The sequence below is a fragment of the Trichomycterus rosablanca genome, chromosome 22 (genome assembly GCF_030014385.1).
Source record: "Trichomycterus rosablanca isolate fTriRos1 chromosome 22, fTriRos1.hap1, whole genome shotgun sequence".
NCBI classification, from domain to species: Eukaryota; Metazoa; Chordata; class Actinopteri; order Siluriformes; family Trichomycteridae; genus Trichomycterus; species Trichomycterus rosablanca.
Genome location: NC_086009.1, coordinates 8498472 through 8511833, shown reverse-complemented (window position 1 = coordinate 8511833; position 13362 = coordinate 8498472). Strand labels below are relative to the sequence as shown.

Below are 13362 nucleotides of genomic sequence, written 5' to 3'. Positions count from 1 at the left end.
CGCCAAGCTGTCACTGACGGGCCCTTGAGCAAGACCCTTAACCCTAAATTACTAAAGGTGCATCAGTGCTACATCTCATATTATCTAGAAGTAATGTACACTCTATGGTCAAAAGTATGTGGACATCTGTCCATGAGCTTGTTGGACATCCCACAGCCTTAACAGGTTTAACTTTTCTGGAATGGATTTTGGAAAGCATCTCTTGGAATTTCCTATTCAGTCAAAGAGCATGTGTGATGTCAGGTACTGCTGTTATCAATCAAGGGCTGTGACAAACACCTGAACTCAATAGTTGGGATGGATCATCAATGAGTTTACGGATTAGCATTTTATAGGCAGTTATTATTTTATTTTATTATTTAATATAGATGCTTCTACCCTGGAGTAGTAAAAACATTGTTGTGGCTATATTCAGCAGTGGCTGAGTCACCGTCATTATTATTTAATCCTTGTGAGAGTTCTGAGACACAGAGTACACACCGAGAGGTCAATAGACCCACTGAAAGATTAATTAAAATGAACTAAATTTGTCAAAACTGCAATTTCATTTGTATGGACGTGGATTTCAGTCTCGCTTTCTGGGGTTATATGAGGACACAGCCTAAGGTGTGTGTAATTTTAACTCAAGAAACCATTCCATTCTCATTCTTTACTGATTTTACCGGTTCTAAGGTCCCATAGGTGTGAAAACTCACTTAGCTCGACTCTCCAAGCTCTCCAAACACAAAAGTTTCCTTTCACAGATCACAGAAGTGGTAAATGTGATGCTCTCTTAGGGAAAAAAAGCATTCATGCAAAAGCAATAACAATGCAGCTACTGGAATTCACTTGTTCCCAAAAGAGGCTTAATGTGCTCTAGTGCGAATGCAAGACTGGAGTAAATGTATTCCCAGCTAAGTATCAATCAGCTACATACACTGATCAGCCATAACATTAAAACCACCTCCTTGTTAAGCCCATATATTCCATATATTCTTTAATGGTCAGGACCCCCACAGGACCACTACAGAGTAGGTATTATTTATGTAGTGGATCATTCTCAGCACTGTAGTGAGACTGACATGGTGGTGGTGTGTTAGTGGTCTACTGTCCACTCTATTAGACACTCCTACCTACTTGGTCCACCTTGTAGATGTAAAGTCAGAGACGATCTCTCATCTATTGCTGCTGTTTGAGTTGGTCATCTTCTAGACCTTCATCAGTGGTCACAGGACGCTGCCCATGGGGCGCTGTTGGCTAGATGGTTTTGGTTGATGGACTATTATCAGTCCAGCATTGACAGTGAGGTGTTTAAAAACTGTTGTGTCTGATCCACTCATACCAGCACAACACACACTAACGCCCCACCACCACCATGTCAGTGTCACTGCAGTGCTGAGAATGATCCACCACCTAAATAATACCTGCTCTGTAGTGGTCCTGTGGGGGTCCTGACCATTGAAGAACAGCATGAAAGGGGGCTAACAAAGCATGCAGAGAAACAGATGGACTACAGTCGGTAATTGTAGAACTACAAAGTGCTTCTATATGGTAAGTGGAGCTGATAAAATGGACAGTGAGCGTTTCGTAGATAGAGTGTGTGTGCTTGACTGGCCTGCCTGCAGTCCAGATCTGTCTCTTATTGAGAAGATCTATTATATATTCATTTGTTTTATTACAAAAGAGTTTGTGGCCCATGTTTGTATCTTTTCTACCCCATCTGGCCCCCAACAAGAAAAGTTTGGACACCCCTGCAGTAAACAAGACACAAAAAAAGAGGTAATAAGAGAAAAACAATATCTGAGGAGACCAATGACCAACAAGTATTCCGCTACAAAAATACTCTCCAGTCCAACACCAGACTGTTCAAGGTGTTGCTTACCTGATTAGTTACAGCATTAGTAAATTATTCATCTATTTTTTACACCTTCAAATCGTATGTTGTAGCCAAATCAAATCACACTATGCTCATTCTCACCTCTGTACACCAAGCCTCGATTCCAAGTCAGCCAAACCTCAAATGCAAATATTTGATGTCGAGAAAGTCAATAGAGAAGCTATGACTGTTAATCCCCGCCTTAAGCCTAAAATCACTCATTCACAACTTTGCTTATGAGCTGACGTCCTCGTGAGACGAGGCTGACATTTCCACTGACAGATGGAGAAGGATTAGGCGGAGGTTTTAAAAAACCTTCGGAAAATCTGTGCATTTGGACAGTGGAGACACAAAGAGGTCAAAAACACGTCTACATGTTTATCGACTATCTGCTGTACTGATGAACTCCTGGATTTGTTGTTTTTTAGATACATTTATGACCATATTTATTAATCATAATTTATTCCACACAAAATCATGTTTCATAGATGATAAAAACTGAGCGACTTTGACCCGCCTACATGTTTAATCATGAAATCATGCGTCAGGCAGCTATCCATATGATTAAAGAAGATATTTGCTTTTTTCTAAGAATTTAATGCAGGGTATTTTCTTTTAATATTGGATCCCTGTGCGCTCTGACGATCTCTGCCGACTGCACAGCACTGACACTTCTTTGCACCAGCCAGCGACAGATTCTCACAGACAGCTTCAGCACATACAGAGGACCACACTGTCCTCTCTGGGTCTGTCCAAAAACATATTGAGCTGATTATTTAGATGCACTACTTAGACAACGATTATGGCTATTACGGCAACGCATTTTTCGCTCACTAAGCGAACACAGTTAGCCTCACTAGGCACAACCCCCCAACATGCAAGCTAATACACTGATCAGCCATAACATTAAAACCACTTCCTTGTTTCTCCACTTACCATATAGGAGCACTTTGTAGTTCTACAATTACTGACTGTAGTCCATCTGTTTCTGTACATATTGTTTTTGCCTTCTTTCACCCTGTTCTTTAATGGTCAGGACCCCCACAGGACCACAGAGTAGATATTATTTAGGTGGTGGATCATTCTCAGCACTGCAGTGACACTGACATGGTGGTGGTGTGTTAGTGTGTGTTGTGCTGGTATGAGTGGATCAGACACAGCAGCGCTGCTGGAGTTTTTATTTATTTGTGTTCACAAATAAATAAATGTGAGGTGGGGAAACAGCCCAGAGCCCTGAATTCAACCTCATTAAACTTCTTTTGGATAAATAAGAATTTAAAATTTGAGCCAGACCTTCTTGTCCAGAATCAGTGACTGTGCTTACAAAAGCACTTTTGGCTAAATAGGTTCAGATTTACAGACATACTCGCAAATCTTGTGGATTGCCATCCTAGAAAGGTTGAGACTGTTATAGCTTCAATGAAAGGCAAATGTACAATAAAGTCCTTGCTTTTGGTTCTAAATTTGATCTTATTCATTTCAGGGATTTATTTATTTTAATTAATTTTTTTTTTTTTTAATTATTTATTTAATTTGTTTATTTTAATTTATTTTTTATTTTTTTAGGTTTTAAAGGTGATAAAGCACCACCATAAAGTATAAATTTTGTTTTTAATCTACATATTTATTTATTTATTATTTATTTATTGTTTCTAAAGCCTGTAAGCTCTAAATTATAACACCCTTCACCATGCTTTACAGTTTTTTTTTCTCAAACAATAACACTCTTCAATTCTGTTTCAGAATAGCTTACCAAAAGTGTTTTAAAAAAAAAAAAAAAAAACAGTGGCTTGGTGGATAGCACTGTCACTTCACAGCAAGAAGGTCTTGGGTTTGATTCCCAGATTTGGGTTTGCATGTTCTCATCACGCCTTCTCCAACAGCTTTCATCCAACAGTCCAAAGATATGCAGTCAGGTTAATTGAAGCTACTAAAATTGCCCTAGGTGTGAAATTGTGTGTGTGTCTGCCCTGTAATGAACTGGCAACCTGTCCAAGGTGTTTTCCTACCTTTCGCCCAGTGAATTGTACCCACTGCGACCCTAAATAGGATAAAACAAGGTGGTAAAATGGGCAATGAATGAATGAATGTTCTGATACTACACGTAGAACGGTTTATTCCAAAACATCAGTCTGACTCACACATTTAATCCCAGCCTCAGGCTCCTGTCTTTATGATTAAAGGCCAGTATTTTTAGAATTGCTGACTGACTGAAAATCCATTACTTTAACAGCTGGCAATTCACTGAGCATTTACAATGGCAGCAGATTCCACTGATCTACGACCGAGTAGCTCAAAGCTTACAGATCCGAAATGCCCCATCATGCCCAGTCTGCATCAGAAATACCAGCTGGCTCCAACCCATAGAATCCACAGGAACAAATAACAGATTTGTGCACGTCTGGAGGATCCTGGTGGTGTCGCTGGGCCATGTGGATAGGGACCCTATGATACGATACCCCCTGCATACTCACTTACGTCCATGCACACGCAGAAACCTGGTTATTACAGGGTCAGCATATGGTCCCAAATATGTCATTTATACATTACTGCAGAGCAAGAATCAAGTAATGGATTAGCGTCATGTCGTAGTGTTCCTATCTTGCGGCCAATGTTTTCCTTATGACCCAGATCAACACACAGACCCTGACCAGAATAAAATGGTTAATGAAAAATGAATATTTACCTGGGCATTTTATTGTATATTATAAATAATTACAATAAATTAAGAGATATTTCATAGCTGTGAAACGTTTCTTATGTTTGTTTTATTCTTTTTTATTCTTTCAGAAAAAAAGCAAGTTGCACTACCACATTGCAGTGATCATAAACTACCTTGGTCATTGCATTTCTCTCGCAGCGCTTCTAGTTGCCTTTATTCTCTTCATGAGGCTGAGGTGAGTAACACTTCATTCATTACATACTTTGTTTTAGGTACCTCTATTTAGGTACCATACTATTGGCTATGTATTAAATGACTATGCGTGATGTTAACAGGTGATTGATGTTTACATAGTATTAGCTTATAACATGAAGAACTGACTTGTTTTATATATATATATATATATATATATATATATATACTGTATATACACTGATCAGCCATAACATTAAAACCACCTTCTTATTTCTACACTCACTGTCCACTTTATCAGCTCCACTTACCTTATAAGAGCACCTTGTAGTTCTACAATTACTGACTGTAGTCCATCTGTTGTTTTTCAATGGTCAGAACCCCCACAGGTTGTGTTGGTATGAGTGGATAAGACACAGCAATGCTGATGGACACCTCATTGTCACTGCTGGACTGAGAATAGTCCACCAACCAAAAATATCCAGCCTACAGTGACTTGTGGGCAGCGTCCTGTGGCCACAGATGAAGGTCTAGAAAATGACCAACTCAAACAGCAGCAATAGACGAGCGATCATCTCTGACTTTACATCTACAAGGTGGACCAACTAGGTAGGAGTGTCTAATAGAGTGGCCAGTGAGTGGACACCGTATTTAAAAAATCCAGCAGCGCTGCTGTGTCTGATCCACTCATACCAGCACAACACACACTAACACACCACCACCATGTCAGTGTCACTGCAGTGCTGAGAATGATCCAACACCTAAACAATACCTGCTCTGTAGTGGTCCTGTGGGGGTCCTGACCATTGAAAAACAGCATGAAAGGGGACTGACAAAGCATGCAGAGAAACAGATGGTCTACAGTCAGTAATTGTAGAACTACAAAGTGCTTCTATATGGTCAGTGAAGCCAATAAAATGGACAGTGTGTGTAGAAACAAGGAGGTGGTTTTATTGTTATGGCTGATCAGTGTGTATATGGATGTCTCAGTGATGACAGATCGAGTTCTGTGAGAATTAAATGCAACTTTGAATTCTTTAGGCCAGATTATATCCGGATTAAGCTACGCTGATTAATCTGGTCCCTTCTGATCTTTCTAACCAATCAATGCAACTCAAACTCAGATGAGCTGACACAGAATTACTTGCGTCAGTTCTCATAATCGCTGTCTGTACGTGATATAGAACGGGGTCGTGACATCCATAAAGCCCATCACACTTCTGGATAACCTTTGCCTCTACTAGCAAATGTTTTAAAGCTGTTGTAGCCGGAAAGAATGAGATTGAGTAGAGTAAACAGAAAACGGTGGTCATAAAGTCTTCCCTGGGGCGGATGGGACCTTCCGGCAGGACAATGCAACATGTCACATGGCTATAAATGTCCGACATTGGTTGGAAGAGCATGACCAAGACTTCCAAGTACTACTCTAATTCCCCAGACCTGAACCATCTGTGGGACCACCTTGATCGTCATGTTCGCTCTATGGATCCTCCCCTACACCCCCTCCAGAAGCTGTGGGATGCACTGCAGTCAGCATGGCTCCAGAAACCTGTGACAACCTACCAGGATCTTATTGAGTCACTCCCAGCCTGTCTAGCTGCTGTCCGTTCTGCACACGGCGGTTACTCTGGATATTAGCTGGTGGTCATAATAATGTGACTCGACTGTGTGTTATAAATTATACCTTTTGATACTATTATTTTTGTTGTTATTATTGTTATACCCTGATTGCGTTACGGTTCACCTCCACCGATACCACTGCTGACTGAGGAGCTTCGCAACTGACACACGCCCCCTCCGACACGTGATCAGTACCGACTGCATCTTTTCACCTGCACGGGGCGAGTTCGTATGCCGACCAGCCTTGTGCACGGAGAGCCACACCCTGATCAGCATTATTCCCCAACTCAGCCAGCAGAGGTCGTAATTGCACCAGTTGCAATCGTTGTTCATGTGGCCTCCCAGCCCAGCCGGTTGGCAGAGCTGATATTCGATACGATGTATTTACCACTGCGCCACCTCTACAGAGCTTTCTTGACTTTTGCAGTAAAATGCTTGTGGCAGTCTAATAGATGCATTGTTCATATGGGCACAGAGAAGTGTCCAGCTGGTGTCAATCATAACATTTACATTATTTAGTAGACCTTTTTTGTATAGGATACTAAGGGTCAATCGCCTTGCTTAAGGGCCCAACACTGGCAACCAGGCAGTGTCACCAGTCCATCACAGGGCAGACACACATTCACACACACTCATACTTAAAGCAATTTTTTGTAGTTCCACTTGGCCTGACTGCATGTCTTTGGACTTGTGGGAGAAAACCTGGACCCTTGGAGGAAACCCAGACCTACTTGCTGTGAGGCAACAGTACTACCCACTCAACCAGCCGTGATAATTGTGTTAATGACACGGTGTGTATCTAAAGGTCCAGACATGATTCCAGTAAATTCAATTATAAATCATTAAGATTGCATTTATAAAGGTTAATAAAGGTTAATATCATCATCCTGCCACTTTCTGTATCTGGTACAAGGAGGTCCTCAATACTGCTATTTGTGGCTGTGCTGACGTAAGTAAGGGCTACAGGGTGTGACAGCTAGCACACCTCGAAGCACATGGCCACTGTGTGAGTTGCTGGCACACTTCCAGCCTCCTGCCGAGCAACGTGTGTATTTAGGCCACCATCCCCAACAAAGCCTCGGTAGGAGGTGTTACCAGTACATCTGCACACCATTTGGGTTGTCAGGTGCTCCGGGAGGCCGTTCCGTATGTTCTTCAGTGCTGTAGGAGTTGCATAAAGAAGACAGGGTGCTCTAAATTTAGACTCCCCTCAGAGGGCACAAACTGAACCCTTGTTTATGCGCTTCTTTTGTTTGTGCCATTTTTAACCTGCTTGAAGCCTCTGTTTTTGCTTTTTTGCTGCCTTTTTTTTCCCATTTAGCTCAGCCAATCCATCTACCGCTGCTGGGGACCCTAACGGTGTCCAAGGAGGGTGTGTATTCGCCTGACACACACTCCCTCTGATGCGTGTGCAGTCCACCAATCCCATCTTATTATCCAATCGTGAGGGTTCCATACCAATATTTGCGCTCCTCTACTTCTGTACAGGCACCCTGGGCAACCAGGAAGACTCCACACCCCACTTTTAGTCCGTTTTTTCCCACCCAGCAGACTAGACGGCAATTTTGTCTGCTAGGGGACGCCCAGCCGGCCGGTAGCAGAGCTGAGATTCGAACTCTGGATGTTCAGAATCCCAGCACTGGTGTTCTAGCGGAAAAATAGGTTGCAACCCAAATGCAACCCAGTAATCCAGTTTGGGTTTTTTTTTTTTTTAGTTTTGTTATTGCATTACTTTGTTTGTTGTCATTATTTTTCTATTTCATCCACCTGGACGCCAGTACTGACTGTTTTTAAGATTTTGAAAGGACCGAACTATGAAAGGACAGAACTGCTTGTTTACTGCATTAGTGGGTTGCATTTGTGTTGCAGCTCGCTGGTGGATTGAGTAGCTGGCAGGGTTGAATCCTACTCAGGTTTGTCACTTAGTTCTTTGTTTTTCAGGTTTTCTGATTCAGTGATTCAGCCACATAATATAAGCTGAGGCTTATGGTTTGGTCTTGTTAATTTCTCAAGTTTTTTATTGCATTGTTCGTCCGTTGTCATTATTTTTTTGTTTTTCTTTTTAGTGGCCACCTGGAACCTGGACCCAGATACTAACTGTTTTTAAGATTTTGGTATGGATAATATACAGCTATGAAAGGACAGCACTGCTGGTTTACTGGATTACTGGGTTGCATTTGGGTTGAATCCAAATGTGTCTTTGTTTCTGAGGTTTATCAGTTAGCTTTTTGTGCTTTATGTTTTCTGTTCCAGTTCTACAGTCACCTGTTTTTTTTTTTTTTTATGGTTTTGCTCTGGTTCAGCCACCCGCAATAAGGTTCAGCGCTCTCTTTTTTGATTCTCTTGAGATGCTGATTCAGAACCCCGAGCTGCATAAACACCACACGTAAAGTTAATACGGCTAAACACAGATACATGTGGAACTTTAGTGATGTTTTATCGCTCAAGCCGAGCGCTCAGCAAATCGGTTATTTGCACTGAAGGTGGCGGTGAGAGCGAAGCACAAGACGCTTCTCACATCAATGAACTGAAGAAAACAACAACTGCAACAAACATGTCTACTTCTTCTTATCACCAATAGTTAGTTGAGCGATTCTTTTTGCGTAAAAACGAACATCTGTAACAACAGCACAAATTCTCGCATGTAATCTACACACTCAGCCATCATGTTACTACTAGTATAATGCCAGGTGCTCACTATCCCATTACATCCATTATAATTTTGTAACATTATCATAACACATGGATTAAATACGGCTATAAAAGGACAGCGCTCAAACAGATGAAGGTTGATGCAGTGACATTTGGGTAATAGTGAAGCGGTCTGCATCCAACAGCTGCACTAATGTACTCCTTTAACATGGGGGTGGGCATTGTTCTCAGTCGGGCCGTGATGAAGGCTGGCTTATCAGATTAGAGACAGAAACAAGCAGAAAGAAATAGCAGGTGACATTTAAAAATGATGGCTTTCTGTGTCCTTTTGAACAGCCAAGGAATGGTTAGATAGGCTTGCTTTAAATCGGACACAGTTTTATTTTTAGCAGGTCTTACCACATACACACTCCAAAGCCCCTTTTTTGTTTATTTTAAGCTACTCACATATGGTTTTATTTTGTATTTTTGTCCTATAGTAAAATACGCTAGCACACCAGAGCTGGGATTTCAAATACATCGTATCGAATCTCAGCTCTGCCATCCGGCTACATGAACGACGATTGGCTGTTGTTCACAGGGTGGGATGGACCGGACCATAACTGATGAAATTACGACTTCTGCTGGCTGATTGAGTTGGGGAATAATGCTGATCACGGTGTGGCTCTCCGTGCACAAAGCTGATCCGCATATGAACTCGCCTTGAAACGTAGTGGCTATTCCTGGAACCAGACACACCATGACCCTGATATATGACTGATATAGTGTTATGAACACTACAGGCATTTTAGTTCTTTATATGCTTTCAATAGATCTTTGGTGGCTTTGTAGATGTATGTATTCACTGGTGGGTTTTTGGATTTTATTGATTTCTTGATTCTAGATTTTAAATGTGTTTCTTTTTTAAATGTACATACAGCGACATAGATTGAGAATTTGGGAATAAAGAGAGTTTTGTGTTATTTAACTAGATGGTATTGCTTTTATTCTTCATTAGTAATTAGAACTACCTACTACTGGTGACTTTATGCCCATATAAACAACAAAACTATTAAAATGTACATTAGACAGTGGTCTCTTCCAAGATCCACTGGAATAGCATCATGTTGCCTTGCAAGAAAGTAGCCAACACTCTACAATCAGCAAAAGCTCTCCTTAAAGCCCTGTTACTAAGTCTGTTACTAATCACATGGATAAAGAATTATGCACAGCAGCCTCTAGGCCCATGACGATATGAAGTTTGATTAACTGTTGACCGTATCACCCTTATCTTTTATTCATAGCGGATCTGTTGCTTGGTGGCTCCTAGACCACATTTGACCCATGTCTTATTAATATGGATACAGTCACCAGCAGTAGCAAAACAAACTGACTAAGGAAGTAGGAAGCAATGTCAAATACAAATGAAATTTTTCATGCTGTCCCAACTTTTTCTGATTTGGGTTTGTAAATTAGCAGCATTCATGCATTCACAATTGTTCTTTTTAAACTGATTGACAATTCTCTTATAAGGTTTGGTACAAAGTAGTGAGCCACAACCCATCTCCGTTGGCAAAGACTGAGCCTTTGGTGGATCGTACTTTTATACCCAGTCCTTATACATTCTTCTGTTACCAGTTCAACCGCTTGTTGTAGAAAAGTTGGTTTATACACTGATCAGCCATAACATTAAAACCACCTCCTTTATTCAACACACACTGTCCATTTTATCAGCTCCACTTACCATATAGAAGCACTTTGTTGTTCTACAATTACTGACTGTAGTCCATCTGTTTCTCTGCATGCTTTGTTACCCCCCTTTCATGCTGTTCTTCAATGGTCAGGATCCCAACAGGACCACTACAGAGCAGGTATTATTTGGGTGGTGGATCATTCTCAGCACTGCAGTGACACTGACATGGTGGTGGTGTGTTAGTGTGTGTTGTGCTGGTATGAGTGGATCAGACACAGCAGCGCTGCTGATGGAGTTTTTAAACACATCACTGTCACTGCTGGACTGAGAATAGTCCACCAACCAAAAACATCCAGCCAACAGCGCCACGTGGGCAGAATCCTGTGACCACTGATGAAGGTCTAGAAGATGACCAACTCAAACAGCAGCAATAGATGTGCGAGCGATCGTCTCTGACTTTACATCTACAAGGTGGACCAATTGGTAGGAGTGTCTAAAAGAGTGGACAGTGAGTGGATACCAGCAGTGCTGCTGTGTCTGATCCACCACCATGTCAGTGTCACTGCAGTGCTGAGAATGATCCACCACCTAAATAATACCTGCTCTGTGGGGGTCCTGACCACTGAAGAACAGGGTAGAAGCAGGTTAAAAAGGTATGTAGAGAAACAGATGGACTAGTCAGTAATTGTAGAACTACAAAGTGCTTCTATATGGTAAGTGGAGCTGATAAAATGGACAAAAAGTTTATTATATCATACAAAAGTTACATCGTAAAACCTTTAATTTTAATAAAGTATCGATCAGAATAAAAGCCCCCAGCAAAAACATTAACATTCAGCTCTGATATACCATCGACCCTCGAGTGCAGCCCAATCCCAGAATCCAATTCTCCTGTATATAAGTATTAGTAATGACTGCACTTCCCAATTTCTCATTTACTGTAAGTAGTCAACATTTCCCTCTATTCATAATCATCGATCTGGACCAGTTTGCTCCGTCCTGCATTATAATCCTGACATTTCCCCACATAGATCTGAATAGATTTCCCATGGCTTGATCCATGCTGATCCATGTCGGATTTGCTGATGAGCAATTTAGTTATTTGTTACAAATGAATGCATTCACACTGACAACATCTGTGTTTCAGTACAGATACATTATGGGTCTGTGTGAAAACCTAGTGAGCTCTTTACATAGATGCATTTGATGTCATGCTGCACGCTCCTGAGAAGAAGGCAGTCTGAATTCTTGGATACCTTAAAATCATGCCTACTGAGGCGTCTTAAGTCTAACAGATATTCTGACTGAATAATGAGGGAGCGTCTAATGCTTTCTTGGGGGTGAAGGCAATCCCAGCATTCAGTGCCACACAACTTTTCTCACAAAAAAATGACAAATATGAGTTCCTTTTAAATGTAAATAAATTCTCATCATGTTTGTCATTGACAATTTAACCGTTTTAAGTAAATGGAGGGAAATGTTAGCTGGCATTCTAGCCGGCTCCACCTGGGAATTGAACCCAGGACCTTTTTGCTGTGAGACAACTACTAGTGCTACCCACCAAGCTACCGTGCCGCCAATATTAGTTCACTTACTCACTCACTTTGTTAACCGCTTATCCAATTAGGGTCGGCGGATGGAGTGGTGATGGGGCTGAAGCCTATCCCAGCTTTTCAATGGGCCTTGCGCCCACAGTAACACCCTGGATGGGGCGCCAGGCCATTACAGGGCAGACACACACACATACACACACCCATTCACCTATAGGGCAATTCACTGTCTCCAATTAACCTGACTGCATGTTTTTTCGACTGTGGGAGGAAACCGGAGCTCCAGGAGGAAACCCACACAGACACGGGGAGAACATGCAAACTCCACACAGAAAGGACCCGGGCGGCTTCACCTGGGAATTGAACCCAGGACCTTCTTGTTGTGTGGCGACGGTGCTACCCACCAAGCCACCGTGCCACCTATATTAGTTCACTCAGTCTCTCAGTGCTGATGGGGCTGAAGCCTATCCCAGCTTTTCAATGGGCGCAAGGCACACAGTAACACCCTGGACGGGGCGCCAGTCCATCACAGGGCACACACAAATACACCCATTCACCTATAGGGCAATTCAGTGTCTCCAATTAACCTGACTATGTTTTTGGACTATGGGAGGAAACCGGAGCTCCCGGAGGAAACCCACACAGAAAGGCCCACCGAGCCTCCTATATCAGTTATTTGATTACATTTTTTTTAAACACATGTAATTAATGGGTGTGGCTGATTTCAATACATTTGACCATATAGAGGAGGTGTCAATGAATTAGATGCATTTCAATTCCTGATAACCTTATCATTTAATTTATGGCTGAGATCTATGGCTTAGACTAGCCAGTGATCGCCATGTTGGCTTTTACCAACATATCTGTTGACACAATTTTGAGAGATCTCATGTCCCGAAATACAGTCGGGGCTCTTATTCATGAACAGAAACCATCAAATCAGCAGTCAGCAGATTGTGACCTTTATCATTCACAACCACTGCTTATGAACAGAAGTGACACGGCAAATAAGTGCAGATATGTCCTGTCAGCGGTCGTTGCTCCAGATCCATTTGTGCCTGTGATTACAGTCTAGAAGACATGCCAGCTCTCCAGATGTCACCACAGCAATTTACCTTGTCAGATTTCCAACACCATTTCACACTCAGATAGTTATTGC

The 13362-nt window shown here is 41.8% G+C and overlaps 1 protein-coding gene across 1 annotated transcript in view; it reads left to right on the top strand.

The window, feature by feature from the left end:
* The window catches only part of crhr1 (corticotropin releasing hormone receptor 1), a 138399-nt gene that overhangs the window by 91937 nt on the left and 33100 nt on the right, over nt 1-13362 (top strand). Inside the window, exon 6 of the mRNA XM_063018456.1 lies at nt 4646-4752. Coding sequence (XP_062874526.1) covers nt 4646-4752 — 107 coding nt within the window. The remainder of the gene's footprint in view (nt 1-4645; nt 4753-13362) is intronic.